The sequence below is a fragment of the Xyrauchen texanus genome, chromosome 9 (assembly GCF_025860055.1).
Source record: "Xyrauchen texanus isolate HMW12.3.18 chromosome 9, RBS_HiC_50CHRs, whole genome shotgun sequence".
Lineage (NCBI taxonomy): Eukaryota > Metazoa > Chordata > Actinopteri > Cypriniformes > Catostomidae > Xyrauchen > Xyrauchen texanus.
Window position 1 is genome coordinate 6,034,947 of NC_068284.1, and position 18,788 is coordinate 6,053,734.

The 18,788-nt window shown below is 43.9% G+C and overlaps 1 protein-coding gene across 1 annotated transcript; it reads left to right on the plus strand.

Moving 5' to 3' along the window:
* The first annotated feature begins 17,857 nt into the window (after nucleotides 1–17,857).
* On the plus strand, nucleotides 17,858–18,304 carry LOC127648989 (gastrula zinc finger protein XlCGF8.2DB-like). Its single transcript, XM_052133863.1, has one exon. The coding sequence runs from the start codon at nucleotides 17,858–17,860 to the stop codon at nucleotides 18,302–18,304; it is 447 nt and encodes a 148-aa protein (XP_051989823.1).
* The last annotated feature ends 484 nt before the right edge of the window (nucleotides 18,305–18,788 follow it).

The following is an 18,788-nucleotide window of genomic DNA, read 5'->3' on the forward strand; positions in this document are numbered from 1 at the left end:
CGTCTCCGCAGTAACGTGCTCAACAAGCCACGTGGTAAGATGCGCAGATTGATGTCTCAGACGCGGAGGCAACTGAGATTCGTCCTCCGCCACCTGGATTGAGGCAAGTCATTACGCCAACAAGAGGACTTAGAGCACATTGGGAATTGGGGATTCCAAATTAGGGGAGAAAAAAGAAAAAAGTTTGGTGAACTTTTGACAAGTTAATTTGCAGCATTGACCAATGAGAAGTTGATTGGTCTGACAGTGACCTCTGTGTGGGCCAGTGACATAACTGCAGATAGGTCAGGGTAGGCAACTGCTATTGTGGGTGAAAGGGGGTCCACAATGGCCACATAAAAGGGAACAATTAAAACAACCCTTGGCCGGACGGGGGAAAAAAATAACACCACCGCCACCGAGGGGAACCCTCTCCAAAAAATGCTATCCATCCTTAATGTGTGTTAACCTATCCAAGCACTTGTATTTATTAAATAACGTTACTGAATAATGGTTTTAAAAGTTATTTAAAATGCTCAAGCGCATTCATATATTTTTCAATTCAATGTACAATGGTCTGGCATTTATTTGTTCATTTCATTGCGTATATCAAACAACCAGTTTCTGTGGACTACAGTGATGTAAACACAACATATAATATTTGTGCATTTTGTCATGTGCAGTTGTGAGAACCTTTGATGCCATTTCTGCATTAGTGAAATAAAGCTGACTGAATTAGAGAGACCATTGTGTTTTCTTCCTCCACATCCTCCTCACAAGGAAGATGACCTTTTAAATGTAACATATTTCAGACACTGGTCTGAACGGGAGATGCTCCTAAACTGACACGTTATACTGTGTATATATAAATGTTAATACAGTATATGTGGATTATGTGGTGCATCCTCAAAAATCTCATGCTCCTTCAGTTTTTACCACAAAAGGAATGTCTGTTGACTTGAATGTTGCAAATGCATCAAGAAATTAAGCACAATAGTATGGCTTTACTTTCTTTTGGTGACACCAAACTACACAGTAGTCTATTTGATGTTGTTTAACAGACACAGATTACATATGTGCATGTAAACCTAAAATATTTTTGCATTATAGCTGATTTTATACACCATTAGGAACAATGGTAGTTTTAAATTAGATTTGTCTTTACAATACATGTTGTTTGGCTGGAATGTGAAAATGTACGTCTCAATTAATTTATTGTTCCACAGGCACTGGATGTGCTTACATTAAAAACTGTCAGCCTTGACCCAAAATTTGCTGTCCACTTCTCCATGTTTATTTGTCATTGCTCCTTTGACATGCCATCATGATCACTTATAGAACCTGAATCTGTTTTATTCAGAAGGTCCACTAATAAATATATAAGCTGGCTGTCTAGACGGATGTTTTCTGTGGAGTTGGATTTCAATTCAGAGGGTTAAAACTTCTGGTGGATCATGGCCTGTATGGAAGTGAGCAACTCCCATGTGCAAGGACAGAACTCCTATCAGATGAGCGCATGACCTGGTAATGCCACCTCAACTCGATCTGCCATTACAAAAAGAGATATATATTTATATATATTTATTTACAAGAAGCTAATGACACTGTATGTCTACAAGGCTTTTCAGAGCCAATGTGCATTATCAGCTTTAGATTTTGGCATAAAATAAATAATAATTTCATCCAAGGCTTTATTCACATTCTCATTAGAATTCTAAATTAGATAAAACATTTTGAACTATCATTTTGCAAGTGATGAAATCAGATTTTTTGGTTTGTGAAAAAATGTGAGTTTGGACAGCTGACACATACACATCATTCTATAAATGATGAATAAGAAATCTGATTGGAATCTGATCCGACTCCCTAGATACACTTCTCTACTGATGTTAGCAATTGTATTACCTTTCTCAATGAGGTCACAGCCTGTGAAGAGCAGCAAAGTGAGTGTGTGAACCACAGAAGAGTCTCTGATGAAGACGACCATTTGACTTCACAGCAGAGAAGAACATGAGCCAGTGACTTGAGAGCTTCTGCTCTCCCATTAACAAGACTATGACACATATCAGATGAGATGAACTAAATATTTAGTTGCCCAGTCAATACATTTTAATTACAAGGGTTTTAAAGTACCTTATTTATGTAGCACAAACACAAAAAGATGTTCAGTCTTGTGTTGCCAGAATTTTGACAATTGTCCTTGGCCTGTGGGTGTGCCGTCTGAGGCAGTGTCCTGAGGCTGCTTCCAAAGCACCCACACAAATGCACAGCAGTTTCCACAAAGTAATTTTGATGCCAGCCAACATGTCTGGGAATAATAAAGTTTGCCGGACAAATTGGAAAAAATACGGTAATCTAATTTTGGTGTTTATTTTGATGGACTATGCATAATAATGCAATATAGGCTAATAATGACACAGTCAAATGAAAGAAACTTCTCACTGAGAGTACACGAGACGGGATGCAGGCTGCTTTTATCAGTGTGCGGGATACAATTCATGTGATCACATTTGAGTAATCATTCATGCACTGATAAACCAACTTTTTTTCCTAACCTCTGCAAATCTCCAACCAATAACATTTAAGCTTTTGATCACATGTCAGGAACCACCAAAAACAGCATTTTTGTAACTGCAGTCCTTGGACTCCAAATTCCCCAGATCTCAATCCGATTGAGCTTCTGTGGGATTTGCTGGACCAACAAGTCTGATTCACTTGCAGTACTTGAAGGATGTGCTGCTAATGTGTTGGTGCCAGATACTACAAGACCCCTTCAAGTGGATGCCTTGGATTTTCTGCGCTGTTTTGGCAGAAGACCGACTGCATATTAGGCAGGTATATAATTTATAAAGGCAATATATTTGCCATTCTGCCAAGGAAAAACTGCAGAACCATCAGCTCTACCCACTATGGTGTAATCTTGAAAGGTCCCCTAGATCTTTCAAACCCACAAATACACCTACAGCTGGTGTCCTTACAATGTAAAATAAACTGTGAGCCTGATCAGTGCGCTTCTTTTTCTTCTAGTTTTCTGTACAGATTTAACGTCTTGCCATCCCGGGAGGAACAACACAGCAGCTGGAATGGAGGAAACAAGAACCTGCAAGCATGTTAAAATGTCTGATATGTTAATCGATGCACCTATAAAACAATCTATACCTGGCTCTCCAAGTCTGTGAAAATAGTCTATCACATCAGTAACTAGATCAAAATCAGGAGCAGCATTATTTTGTTCCTTATGACAGATGACAAAGCTGGCGGTATATTTGTGGTCTGTTCACAACTGAAAATTCATACTAAAACTTAGGGCATTTAAACACAAATTGCTGGGTTCAGCAAAGAAACCTTAATTTTGTCATACAGTCATTTAAATAAAAACATTCTGGTCAAGGCAACTAAAAATTGTTTGGTAAGCATATCAACAACCAGTAATTACTCTGAATTATTTGTTCAATTCAAGTCGGACATGACAAATTCCTAATATACGGTTCAGTTCACAAAAGAGAATGGGCTGCTAAAAGTCAGTTAATTTGGTAGAAAACGCTGTATGTTTCACGGTGTAGATTCAAAAGACTTGGTATTCTTTCGAGAATAGGACTACACTGGTCAGAGTAACAGTCAGTATCTGGTGTGGCCACCAGCTACATTAAGTTCTGCAGTGCATCTCCTCCTCATGGACTGCACCAGATTTACCAGTTCTTGCTGTGAGATGTTACCCCACTCTTCCACCAAGGCACTTGCAAATTCCCAGACATTTCTGGAGGGAATGGCCCTAGCCCCCACCCTCCGATCCAACAGTTCCCAGACGTGCTCCGGGCACTTCGCTGGCCATGGCAGATCACTGACATTCCTGTCTTGCAGGAAATTACAAATAGAACGAGCAGTATGGCTGGTGGCATTGTCATGCTGGAGGATCATGTCAGGATGTGCCGGCAGGAAGGGTATCACATGAGTGAGGAGGATGTCTTCCCTGTAATGCACAGCATTGAGATTGCCTGCAATGACATCAAGCTCAGTCCGATGATGCTGTGTCACACCGCCCCAGACCATGATGGACCCTCCACCTCCAAATCGGTCCTGCTCCAGAGTACAGGCCTCGGTGAAATGCTAATTTCTATAACAATAAATGCGAGTCTGGTGAGACAAAACCGTGACTCGTCAGTGAAGAGCACTTTTTGCAAGTCCTGTCTGGTCCAGCGAAGGTGGGTTTGTGCCCAAAGGCCACATTGTTGCTGGTGATGTCTGGTAAGGACCTGCCTTACAACAGGCCTACAAGCCCTCAGTCCAGCCTCTCTCAGTCTATTGCGGACAGTATGATCATGGATGGAGGGATTGTGCGTTCCTGGTGTAACTTGGGCAGTTGTTGTTGCCATCCTGTACCTGTCCCACAGGTGTGATATTGGGATGTACTAATTGACCGGTGTTGTTACACGTGGTCTGTCACTGTGAGGACGATCAGCTGTCCTTCTTCTCTCCCCGTAGCGCTGTCTTAGGTGTCTCACAATACGGATATTGCAGTTTATTGCCCTGGCCACATCTGCAGTGCTCATGCAGCATGCCTAAGGCACATTCACGCAGATGAGCAGGGACCCTGAGCATCTTTCTTTTGGTGTTTTTCACCAAAAGACTTGGTGAGTCAGTAGAAAGGTCTCTTTAGTGTCCTAAGTTTTTATAACTGTGACCTTAATTACTGTCTGTAAGCTGTTAGTGCCTTAACAACTGTGATATAGGTGCATGTTATTATTGCACCAGTGAACCATTATTTGTTTATGGTTCACTGAACAAGCATGGAAAACATTGTTTAAACCCTTTACAATAAATATTTTATATAATAAGTTATTTGGATATTTACAAAATTATCATTAAAATACAGTGTCCTGAAAAAGAGTCATTTCTATATATATATATATATATATATATAAACTCCTTTATTTTTTATTTTTGAGTTATAAGACTTTAATTTTGGCTATGCCACTGAAACAGGAAATCTTTAAAAACAGCTTTGGGGCTTAAAGGGTTAAAAAAAAAAGTCTCTTAAGAGTCATTTTGTCAGGAATCGGACCCTGATTGTGTTGTATGTTTCGTTCATAAGATTTGAAAGAAAAACCACATTAAAGTAATTGAGAATCAGAGAGTGCTTGCAAACCACCTTTTTACCTAAACATCCTTAGGGAATATTCTGGGTTCAGTACACATTAAGCTCAATCGACAGCATGTGTGGCATAATGTTGATTGCCACAAAAATTCATTTAGACTCGATCCTCCTTTTCTTGAAAAAAATGCACAAATCTTGGTTCCAGTGAGGCACTTATAATGGAAGTGAATGGGGGCCAATTTTTTTATGTTAAAATACATTTTCAAAAGTATAACCACAATACATATGTATATGTGTGTAATCATGATTTCTGTGCAATAAAATCACTTACTAACCTTTTCTGTGTAAAGTTATAGCCAATTTTACTACTCCTTTACCATGACGATGTTACATCAACCAACCCTAAAACTACTGTAAAACTGACAATTTAAACAAATTTATAGATCAAATAATACACAAGTTTTAACAGAAGAATTAATGCAAGTGCTTTTATAAAATTAGAAGCTACATATTTCTGTTTAAACCCTCCAAAAATTGGCCCCATTCACTTCCATTGTAAGCGGCTCACTGTGACATCGATTTTTGCTTTTATGAAAGAAAAGGAGGAACAATTCAAAATTCATTTTTGTGGTAATCAATATTATGCCACAAATGCTGATTGAGCTCAACTTATATTGAACCCAGAATATTCCTTTAATGAAATCTTTCCCTAAAGCGATTCCATATAAAAAGAAGTCCCAAAGATGGATACACATAATACGTGCTATTATGACGTACACATGTAAAATGCATAATCATGGTCTGATCTTACTGCTCTGTATTCTTGAATATTTTTCTCTAGCACAGAACATGTTTCATATATGCCCTGTCGTGCTCTGCATGCGTTGCCTCTTTTCCCTGCATGCAAGTTGACATGAGGCCCCGCATAAGTTAACGTCTTTAGACCATAACGTTTTTTTTTCCTTCTAAAGTTACATTTATTAATCATCATGTGATGAGCCTTTGATAATAAACAAATAGATTTCTGCCCCAATTTTGTGAATTAATCCGATGTCATCATCTCTGACATGGATGAAAAGGAAAGACAATCAAATTACTAGTTGGTAGCCTTTTCTTTCTCACTTTAATTAAAATGTAAAAATGGTCCATTTAGACTTTGACATTTTCTAAATTTTATCTCAGGGTATACACCTGAACCCCCTTACAGTATCATTCCTCAGTCCCAAGGGCTTCTATGCCCCCATAATTTAGTATCTGACTGTAACAAAATAGAAAAGTAATTTGAATGTAAAAATCATATGCTGTCATTATGCTTAAAAACTAACAAATATTCTTTTAACATTCATATCCAACTGCACTTGATTGATAAAATCTATATATATATATATATATATATATATATATATATATATATATATATATATATATATATATATATATATATATATAGCTCTATATAGCACATATAGGGAACCTGAAAAACATGTTACCCAGCTCTGTATTCCTTTAATATGACATGGGAACTCATCAAAGGGGTTTTCTGTTCCCCAGCACTGACGTGTGGCTTTGAAAATAATTGGCCTACACTTGAGGGAACTTATCATCACTTAAATTGTAATTTGAGGTGTACAATAACCATGGTTATCGCAAATTATCTATTTCTCATAATAATACTAATAGAAATATTTAAATAGTGTTAATCCAACAGATTTGTGTGCTGGTTTATGACAGTTTAGAATTTACTCTGACTCCACAAGATGATGTGGCCACCTGAATGACGCTAGACAAAAGAGCCTTTGCCTTTGGAAATATAAATGTGCCTCAGTTATTTTTGTATCCTCTTCTAATGGCCTAAATCAAATAAAACATATAGGGGAAAAAATCATCCCAAATGCACAATGAATGCACTACAATAGGATGTAGAATACTAGTGCAGGTCTTCCTTTCCACCCTCCTACTCCATACTCCTAGGTATCTTCATACTGCATGCAAACAAAGCTTAAGTCAAATCAGCTAGCCACTGGGGTACCACAAGGTTTAGTGCTCGGCCCTCTTCACTTCTTAATATGCAACATCATATGGCACTTTTAATGAGCCACTTTGCTTTTCCTACTTTCCAGTGACACACAGCTGTCATTCAAACCTGACGACTCAACAGTCCTTCACAAATCTCTGTTAGAGGGAGCACTGCCTTCAACTCAACAAAGCAAAACCAGAGCTGCTTGTCATCAGTCAGCTAGCAACCTGGGTCCTCATTTATAAAGACATCCAAAGAATGATCCTAAAGTTCAACATATGTCAATTTCTAAATTATCCTAAGAATGATTTATAAAATGTCTGTGCACACGTCATATTCCTATAACCATCCCCTGCATCTTAAAATCATGCACTCGTTCAAATGCTTTATCTCCACATATAAAACGGCCACAGCAGGTCACCAAACAAGCTAGAACCGCTACTGTTAGGCTATCTATAAAACAGCCAGTAAAATAGATTACTATGATGCCTGCAAAAAATAATAATTTTTAAAATATTAAAAGCTCAAGATTGCTATGGAAAGGGGTGAATGCCAACCAAATCCCTTCTTTCTTTCATGGACTCGAGATGAACATACAGTATTTTATTTGAAGTTTTAATAATATAAGCAATAAGCAATACAAGCAGTACACAAAATACATCTTTTATAAAAAGAACAAATACATCTTATAATTACAAACTGTTTTCCAAGTGCTCACTTTTTAAAGAATCAATAGCAGCCTTTTTTATGCTTTTTATTTTTTATTTTTTTCCCCAAAAACAATGTACAAATTGTACATCAAGAGAAATAAAAATAAACAATGTTATTTTGAATAAACATATCAAATAACCATTCACAACATATTCTATAAATAATGTGTAATTCATTCATTTACATGTTCAAATGAAGTGGGTAGTTAGTTAAGGTGTCACCTTTTTTCAATATTGAATGAGATAGGACGTCATACCTCATATTTTAACTAATCTTGTTCACAAATTAAGAATCTGAAGGAAACAATCTATCTAAATGAATGTATACAATTTTTAAGCAAATCCCATTAATGTTCACATCCCAGACTTTTCTTATTAATATTACATGTTACTTTCTTCAATATACTTGGTATATTTCAGAAATTGTTTCTCTCCATCTTTGAAAATGTGGGGTTCTGGTGGTTTAAGACCATTTTTTGTAATCTGTTTCAAAGCTGCTATTCTGATTACCCTTAATATATTTTGTTCAATTTTATTTCTTAAGGACAGACCTCTGGAACCTCCACATCTGGCTATTGGATAGGACATGGAAGACTTAAGTGACCTACCACCAGAATTGGTAGACATGGTCACTCAGGCCAGAGCTCCCTCTACGAGGCAGCTTTATGCCCTGAACAGGCATTTGTTTGCGAATTGGTGTTCTTCTCGAGGTGAAGACCCCCAGAGATGCGCAGTCGGGTCAGTGCTTTCCTTCCTACAGGAGAGGCTGGAGAGGTGGTTGTCCCCCTCCACCTTGAAGGTTTTATGTAGCTACCATAGCAGCTCACCATGATGCAGTGGATGGTAAGTCCCTAGGGAAGCACGACCTGATCATCAGGTTCCTCAGAGGTGCCCGGAGGCTGAATCCTCTTGGCCACACCTCTTCCCTTCATGGGATCTCGCCACGATCCTCCTGGGCATCGGGGAGCTCCATTTGGGCCGCTAGAATCAGTTGAGCTGAAAGCCCTATCCTTGAAGTGGCCCTCCTGATTGCGCTCACTTCCATCAAGAGGGTTGGGGACCTGAAAGCGTTTTCTGCCAGCAACACTTGTCTGGAGTTTGGCCCAGCAGATTCTAGCGTGATCCTGAGTGCCCAAGGTTCCCACGACCCCCTTCAGGGATCAGATGGTGACCTGCAAGCGCTGCCTGGGAGGAGGCAAACCCAGCCCTGTTGTTGCTACGTCCGGCGCGTGCTTTGCGCATCTACTTGGATCACACACAGAGCTTTAGATGCTCTGAGCATCTCTTTGTCTGCTTCGGCAGACAGCGGAAAGGGAATACTGTTTCCAAACAGAGGCTTGACATCTAGAACATGGATGCCATCACTTTGGCATACCAGTCCCAGGCCATGCCCGCCCCTTTGGGAATACGAGCACACTCTACTAGGAGTGTGGCATCCTCGTGGGCACTGGCCAATGGCACCTCTCTAGCAGACATCTGCAGAGCAGCGGGCTGGGCTACACCTAATATTTTGCAAGATTTTACAATCTCCACATTGAGCCAGTTTCGTTCCGTGTTTTGGCAGGTACGAACAGGTAGAGTTTGGTAATAAGGAACAGCTGGGCGGGTGAATCGCTTGAGTATAGCACCTTTCCCTTCCCCTGAGGCGAAACGTGCGCTTTTACCCCCAGTCGGACCCTGGATGTCCTTCCTCCAAAGGTATATATATATATATATATATATATATATATATATATATATACAGTATATACACATTATATTAATACACTGTATATATATATATATATATATATATATATATATGTATATATATATATGTATATATATATATATAGAGAGAGAGAGAGAGAGAGAGAAAGAGAGAGAGAGATCTCATCAGTTCATTTGAATAAGTAATGTTAAATGTGTTGGATACTTATTTTCTTGAAATAAGCTCTCCTCTTAGATTTACAAGAGCAGCACAAATTTTGGTACCAGATTAATAGGTACAGTTTGTGAGAGAATCTTGTAGACCTTTAGACGCCTTATTGTTCGCTCAACATGGATGCGGGCATGTGCAATGCGTCGTGTGCTGGTGACTTCATTAGTCAGCTGGCATGACTAACTTCACCTTACATTCCTCCAGCAGGTCCCTAATGGTGAAGCCACGGTCCGCCATCACTTCATCTCCAGCACGCAAATAGTCAAAAAATCCAGAGCTCTGTGTAATGTACCTGTCACTGCATTTGCCACCATAAGCTTCTGAAATGAACATCACTATTCCAGATGGAGCAGTTGCTACTAGATATTTCAGAGTATTTTCTGGCATAGTAGTGGCTGTAAGATTCACTTCACAAGAGTCTAGATTTGTAGCCTTCTGCAAGACAGTTTCAGTGCAGTCTATCACATAAGTAGTATTAGATTCTAGCACAATCCAAAAATAAAGGGTTCTGTGTGAACGATGAACATTGTGTGACACATAATAATGTAGACTAACTAACCTGGTGAGAGACATTTGTTATCCCTCCCGAGGAGTCAGCGTCTCTTCTCTGGTGGCCTCTCGTAACCCAGAAACAGGGTACCCCACCGTCTGCTTTTTATCGACAAAATGAAACGAGCACACATGAACAGTTTTGGGAGGCTTCTTTAAGTTCAGGTTTTTTAACCATGCTCGTTTAGCTTCATCATCGTGTGGGAGGCGATGAACACTGTACCAACGCTCACAGGAGCATTCCGCCTTTGTTTTTGGTCTGTGTACGCAACACTCTTGCTTAAGCCACAGATTAAGCTTCACCTGGTTGTTTGTACAGCCATGAACCGCATATGTTGTCCCTGAACACCATAAGGCCATCGTAACTTGTTCTAGATCAAACGACTTTAACAAAATATACAAATACAAACACAATATTCACTAAAATGACTGCAGCCAGAGCGAGCGAATGCTACAGTAGGACTTCCGGCGGAAGTTCCTCCCACGTACGTTTCCCCAGTAAGACCCCCCAGGAGAAAGGTGAATAGGCTTCATTCCTCAAAACAATGATTGGCTGTTGAGTTTCTATAGAAAGCTGTTTCTTATTTGCCATTTACCTAATATTGACCTTAAGACATGCCAGTCTATTGCATAATGTGGCAACTCAAAAACATACACAAAGACAATGTTAAGCTTCATTTAACAAAACAAATAGCTTTCAGCTCTGTTTGATATAATAGCAAGTGATTTTCTAGTATCAAATGATCAATCTAGCATGATTACTCAAGGATAAGGTGTTTTGAGTGATGGCTGCTGGAAATGGGGTCTGTCTAGATTTGATAAAAATGTATTTTTCAAATAGTGATGGTGCTGTTCTTTACACACACACACACACTATAATGAAAAGTTTATTTGATTTAATTTTTTGTCCTTTTGCTCTTTATTATTTTATTTTATTTGAGTTCTAAACAAAAGTTCGGGAGGAGTATGTTCATCTAATCCTATCAATCACATATGAAGGATACAAACAGCTTTGCATGTCCCTTGAGACTAAGTTAAAGGACATATAAGTATTTATTTAATTCAAAATTAATAATAATAAAATAATTTATAAACAGAATTGCATTTGTGAAAACTTTATATTCAATAGATTTAAAAGCATTAGTTCTGGAAGACATCTCTAAAGTTAAAAACAGAGTGTAACATATGGCAATAAATGAAATAACATTAATGGTGCGTTCAGACCAGAGGCGTCGAGAGCGTCAAATCGACCGGAAGTTATTCATTTTCTATGGCAGTCAGCGTCTCTCAGTGACGAGAAGCGGCGCGGCGCGTCTTGGACGGTGTGGGCATCAGAGGAAAGTTCAAGTGCAGGCAACATTATGGTAATGAGCTTTGACGCGGTTCGGCGGCAACCTATTGATGTATAGAATTGCTCCGCTCTAGCGAAGTCTAGAGAACACAACAATGTAAACGTTTGCTCCCACCAAACATTAGTCTCGAAGACAAAATGGAGAAGATACTGAGTGTTTTTGTCTTTTCCATTAAAATATCTAAACATTGGTAGAACAAGTAAAAATCAGCAGAATCTAGTTTTCAGAGAAGTGTAACCAAATTTAGAGGGATTTATGTTTAAAACAAGAAAAGAAACGACTCGGTTACTAACGTAACCTCGGTTCCCTGAGAGGAGGGAACGACTATTGCGTAAGTAGCTTACGCTATGGGAAAACTCCGTTTCTCGAGAAATATTGAAGTCTTTATGTAAAACGCATTGCAGCTGCACAGCAGACAGTGATGAGCGAGGCAGCTCGGTCATTGGCTGTGCTGCGGCAACTGCTCGAACCAGTGATGGGGCGACTTAGAACGCCGCGACCAATGAGGGCGCTGTCCCGCATTCACGCGCCAGAGCCTGCTGAAATTAGCATATGAGGGCTATATAATGAGCGTCCCGTCACGCCAGTTCTTTTAGGTTCAATCGACTGAAGCGTAACTGACCAAGCACAGACACGGCAGCTTAAGCAATAGTCGCTCCCTCCTCTCAGGGAACCGAGGTTACGTTAGTAACCGAGTCGCTCCCTATCGAGAGGTCTCTCCTATTAGCGTAAGTAGCTTACGCTATGGGAACACCATGTAAAACGCCAGTGCGTGCTGACTTCAGCTCTATAAAGCCAGAGGCAGGTGCCTGAGCCTTAAAGCAAAGTGATATTCCACGAGCCGCCAGCGGCGGGCTATATAGTGGGGTATGACAGGGCGCCTTGCCTTCAAGGTGGGGCTCCTTGTACAAACACAAGCACATATCTCATGTACTGAGCTTTTGTGTACTGGTACGCATAATAAACCCTCTAAGTCGGTCAGAGACGGACCTTATAAGGGAGGAGATGATGCCCATCATATACATACTCCAGTTCATTCCACAGTCAGACTGATAGAATGTTGGAATGCAGTGAGGGGACCTGTAGGTTATAAAACCTGATAAATGTCGAAGGCGAGGCCCAGCCTGCCGCCGCACAAATATCTTCAATGGGTATCCCACTGGACCATGCCCACGAGGAGGCCATGCTCCTCGTAGAGTGAGCTCTGACGCCTAAGGGGCATTGAAGGCCCTTGGCTCCATAAGCTAGCGCTATAGCATCCACTATCCAGCGCGATATTCGTTGCTTTGAGACAGCGAGACCCTTAGTTCGGCCGCCAAAGCATACGAATAATTGTTCCGTCTGTCTGAACAGGGCAGAACGTTCCAAATATACACTGAGCGCCCTGACCGGGCAGAGTAAATTTGCATCACCTTCGTCTGCTGAGGACAATAGCGCTGCCAGAGATATCATCTGTGCTCTGAAGGGTGTAGAGAGCACCTTAGGAATATACCCGTGCTTTGGCCTAAGGACAACTCTGCAGTCGTTAGGTCCAAATTCCAGGCAAGCAGCGCTTGATGACAGCGCGTGCAGGTCGCCCACTCTTTTAACTGAAGCGAGTGCCAGCAAGAGCGTGGTTTTGAGCGAGAGCTGCTTGAGGTGCACGGTTCGGAGAGGTTCGAACGGGGCACCTTTGAGTGCGTCCAGGACCGTGGCCAGGTCCCAGATCGGCACTGAAGGTGGGCGAGGAGGGTTCATCCTCCTACGCCTCTTAGGAAACGAACGATCAGATCGCTTTTTCCTAATGAATGTCCTTTATCAGGATTGTGTGACGCCGCTATGGCAGCCACATAGACTTTGAGTGTGGAGGGTGTGCGGCCCGCCTCCAGCAGCTCCTGCAAAAAGGCGAGTACACTTGGTATCTCGCGACGCTTTGGGGTTCAAGCTCTTGGTATCACACCAGTCACTGAACACTTTCCACTTTTGGGCATACAAGCCTCGAGAGGGGCTCGCGCCTCAGTAATGGTTTTCAGAACTCCACTGGGGAGGTTCTCGGAACCCGCTGAGGGGCCATGCATGGAGGGCCCACAGATCGGGCGGGGATGAAGAATCATCCCGCTGGCCTGTCCGAGGAGGTCTTGCCTCAGCGGAATCGGCCATGGGGCAGATTGCATCATCTGTACCAGCTCTGGAAACCACGTCTGGTTTTTCCAGAGTGGGGCTACCAGGAGCACTGCACATTTCAACTCCCTGATCCGACTGATGACCTGAGGCAGCATCGCGATCGGGGGAAAAGCATACAAGGGGCGGCTCGGCCAAACTTGGGCGAGCGCGTCCGTACTTTTTGAGAAGAAGAGAGGGCAGTGCGCGTTTTCCTTGGAGGCGAAGAGGTCGACCTCTGCCTCGCCAAAGGTTCGCCATAACCACTGAACCATCAGAGGGTGGAGAGACCATTCTCCTGGGAGAACTTTGTCTCTGGATAGCATGTCCGCTCCTTGGTTCAGGACGCCTGGCACGTGCGCTGCCCTTAGCGAGCGCAGGTGGTGTTGTGACCATAGGATGAGCTCCCTGGCCATAGAGTGCAGGGAGCTCGACCTGAGTCCACCTTGGCGATTTATATACAAAACTACCGTCATGTTGTCCGTTCGGACCAGGACGTGTTCGTTTTGCAGGTACGGAAGCAGGGCTCTGAGAGCCAAGACGACCGCTTTCATTTCCAGACAGTTTATGTGTAGGCGCTTTTCCGGGTTTGACCAAAAGCCGGAAACAGGCCTGCCCTCATAAAGGTCCCCCATCCTATTTTGGAGGCATCTGTCGTGATCATTTTCCTCCGCATATTCACGCCCAGACTCACGCCGGTTTGATACCAGTTTATGGCTTTCCAGGGCATCAGGGCTTTTATACAGCCGTGATTCGCTCTGATCAAAAAGTGACCCGAGCGCTACGCGTGAGTGGGGACACGGCTCTTGAGCCAGCGCTGGAGAGGACGCATGTGCAACAATCCTAGCTGGAGTACAGCTGATGCCGAGGCCATGAGACCGAGCATTCTCTGAAATCGTTTGACGGGGGCGTGCGCGCCCGTTCTGAACGATGTTGCAAGGCGTCGAATAGAGAGCGCGCGCTCTGATGAGAGGCGAGCTGTCATCTACACTGAGTCTAGCACTATTCCCAGAAAATAAATATTCTGGCTGGGGGATAGCACGCTCTTTGCAAAATTTATTCTCAGACCCAGGCATTGTAAATGGCTGATAGTCCAAGATCTGTGTGTCATTAACTGATCCTCTGATTGTGCTATGATTAGCCAATCGTCGAGGTAATTCAGTATCCGCACTCCCCGCTGTCTCAGGGGAAAGTGCCGCGTCCATACATTTCGTGAATGTACGGGGGCCAATGATAGGTCGAATGGTAGTACTGTGTACTGGTATGACTGTCCCTCAAAGCTGAATCTCAGAAAGGGCCTGTGGTGAGGCGCTATCGGGATGTGAATGTAAGCGTCTTTCAAATCCACTGATAGAAACCAATCCCCGGGGCGAACTTGCGCGAGGATATGTTTGGTTGTTAACATTCTGAACGAGCGAATCATTAACGCTTTGTTCAGATGTCTGAGATCCAGGATGGGGCGAAGGCCACCATCCTTTTTCGGGACGAGAAAATAGCGGCTGTAAAAACCCGCCTCGCTCAAAGAGGGAGGAACAGTTTCTATAGCGCCCTTCTCCATCAGTTTGAGCACCTCGGTGCGTAGAACATGTGACACATCTTTCCTCACTTTCGTCTCGACCACCGCTGAAAAGCGGGGTGGTCTGCGAGCGAATTGAAGTGAGTATCCGTGTTTTATTATGTTCAAAACCCATTTCGGCATGTCGGGGATTTTTTCCCAGGCTTCTGCTCGCACAGATATGGGCTGAATGCCGGCTGGGGGCGTGTCGCAGTGACTGGGCCCCGCCGGCAAATCGCTTTGTGCTAACACAGCATCTACGGCTCTCAGAGGCGCAGGTGCGTGCTGAGCAGCCGTATTGAGTGCCGAGTGCAGAGGTGCGTGTGAGAGTACAGGCACATGCGCTATTTCCGAAATGCTCACAGCATGAGTCGGAGAGGTGCTTGAAACTGTATGAACAGTGTTTTGAAGTGGGGGTGCATTCATCATTATGGGCACGTGCGCCACATTCATAAAGCTTTCCGCATTTAGTGGGGAGTTTCTTAGCTCGCGCATTGCATCTGTGATGTTTGTGGCATAGCTGTTTGAAACTGTGTGGGTAGCTGTGTGTAGGGGTGCGTGCAATACGGCAGGCACACACGCTACACTTATAGCACTTCCCGTTTTTACTGGGGAAGTGTTTATAACTGTGGGAACAGTGCTTGTGTGTAGTGGTGCATACATGACAATAGGCACACAAACTACATTTTTGAGACATCCAGCCTGAGCTGGGGAGGTGTTTGGCACTGTTTGGACAGTATTGATATGTGGGAATGCGCACTTTAGTGTGGACATGTGAACCCTTAGTGACACAGGCAGAAAATGACTCTTTTGGTGATTTCTGTGTGTCGCCGTGAAAACGGCGTTTGATTGCAGGTGAGCGAGTTTTATGACTGGCCCACTGTCCCCGCCTGTAAGGGGACTGGGTAATGTTTTAAATGTTTGCGAGGGAGCGGTCCGGCATTTGCGAGATGTGTACTCCCTCTCTTTCTTCCTGCTGCTAGGAAGACTTACGAGGCTCTGTGTTCAGGGTGATTCTGGGTCGAGGGCCTCGTTGCTCCTGCGGCTTTCTTCGGCCAGCGGAACGCGAGCGGCGTCGAGCGTCCTTTTCAGGTCTGCTCTTCGGCTGGGAGACGGGCGGCTCTGCCCTGGCTCGCTGCTGCTGCTGGGGCGGTTTTTGAGATGAGCTGGAGCGCTTAGGCAGGAAGTGATGCATAGCTTGCGAATCCTTCCGCGCCTCAGTGAAGCGCCCGTGAAATCTCTCACCGTAGGTCCGAACAGGCCGCTCGGAGTGACAGGTGCGCCAAGGAAGGGTGCCTTATCCGCGTCCTTCATCTCCGTTAGCGTTAGCCACAGGTGGCGCTCAAGGACGATCAAATTAGCCATGGCCCGGCCAATGGATTGGGCGGTGGCCTTTGTGGCTCGCAGAGCTACGTCCGTAGCACTGCGCAGGTCCTTAAAAGCGTCGGGTTCAGGTCCAGACTCGTCCATAGAGCGGAGAAGTTTGGCCTGAAACACTTGTAGAACCGCCATCGAATGCAGCGCTGACGCAGCTTGACCGGCGGCAGCGTATGCGCGACCGGTGAGAGCTGATGTGGTTCTACACGGCTTCTATGGTTGAGAAGCTCTGGCCTTCCATCCAGCGGTGGAGGGTGGGCATAGATGGTTGGCCACAGTCTCCTCTAGGGGTGGAGTTGCCTCGTAGCCTCTTTCTCTCGCGCCGTCCACTGAGGAGAGCGAAGAAGAGAAGGAAGGCTTTAGGTGAGCCGAGTGCGGGGCTTTCCACGACTTCGTGAGCTCGTCGTGCACCTCAGGGAAGAAAGGAGAGGGTCTCTGTCGGGGGGCCTGCCGGCACCCCTGCAGGAACCACTCATCCAGCCGGCTGCGGGCGGGTTCTTCCGGAGAAGACCAGTCGAGCCCGAGGTCTTCCACGGCCTTAGACAGGATACGGACGATCTCCGAGTCCATGCTGGTGCCCGCGCTCGTGTCCGCTGATGCTGATGGCGCGGGGTCGAACGAGCCCGGCCAGTCGTCGGATGCAGCGTCAAGAGAGAGGCTGTCATCCTTTCCGTCGTCGTCCCCTGATGTGCCGAACGAGACGAGACCCACCGCTTTGTTGGAGGGGTGCAGGTCCGTTCTCGCAAAATGGACCGGCGGCGGGGAGACATCTGGTAGCGGTGATGCCCGCGGGGACTGAGCTGGCGTGACATCACCGGAGTCGGGGTGCTCTGGCAGCCTCTGTGAGCGGTGCTTTTTCTTGCGCGGCTCGAACAGAGGTGGCAGCACGGGGGCAGCCGGCTCGCTTGCGGTGAAAACGGCAAAGCGAGTGCGCACTCGGCGAGGCCCAAGGAGTCGCATTCAGGGCATCCGCCCTGAATGAGTGCAGCTTCTGCGTGGTCCAGACCCAGGCAGCGAGTGCAGATGATGTGCCGATCTCCGTCGGAAAGAGGGCCTCTGCACGAGGCGCAGGCTGAAGGCATTTGAAACAACGCCTGGAAAATAACTCTTTTACTTTCTTAAAAAGCGTCGCATTTTTGCAATTTACTATGTTCATTTTAGACATGTTGGAAATAAAGGAAGTGGAGGAGAAACACCTTCGGAAAAGAGCTCAAAATACAGGCGCCAAAGCTTTCACCTGCTTTGAGTGTGGCAAGAGTTTCGCATGCAAAGATGGCCTGAAAAGACACTCAAATATTCATACGGCAGAAAAGCCTTTCACTTGCCAACAGTGTGGAGTGAGTTTCACTCGTAAAGAAAGTGTGAAATATCACATGAGTATTCACACTGGAAAGAAGCCTTTCACATGTCTCCAGTGTGGCAAGAGTTTTCCACATGAAGTAAACCTAAGAAGGCAAATGAAGATTCATTCAGGAGAGAAATCGCACCTCTGTTCTCTGTGTGGCAAGAGTTTCACGTGCAAAAGAGGCTTGAAAAGGCACTCAAGCATTCACACTGGAGAGAAGCCTTTCATATGCTTCATTGTTACAAGAGTTTCCCACATGAAGTAAACCTAAGAAGGCATATGAACATTCATTCAGGAGAGAAATCGCACCACTGTTCTCAGTGTGGCAAGATTTTCATACAATCAGCAAGTCTCAAAAATCATCTGTGTTATCACACTGGAGAAAGGCCATTTAAATGTGATCAGTGCAGTCAAACCTTTCTTCAGGCATCACACCTAAAGAGACACAAGGACGTTCATGCAAATGAGAAGCAGTACTTGTGTTCTGTATGTGGAAAAGGTTTTTCACAGCACAACAAATGTAAACATCACCAGAAAATACATACAAATGTGAGTGGCCATATATGCCTTGAGTGTGGAAAACCCTTTACTAAAGCCTGTGATCTGAAAGACCATCAAAGTATTCATTCTGGAGATAATGATGTCAGCACGCCAGATAATGATGTATTTATTCATATTTTAAAAGCTCTGCCAAAGTTGTCACAGTGAGCAAAGTTTCAATGTAAAGCATATGAAATTCAAATGAACCC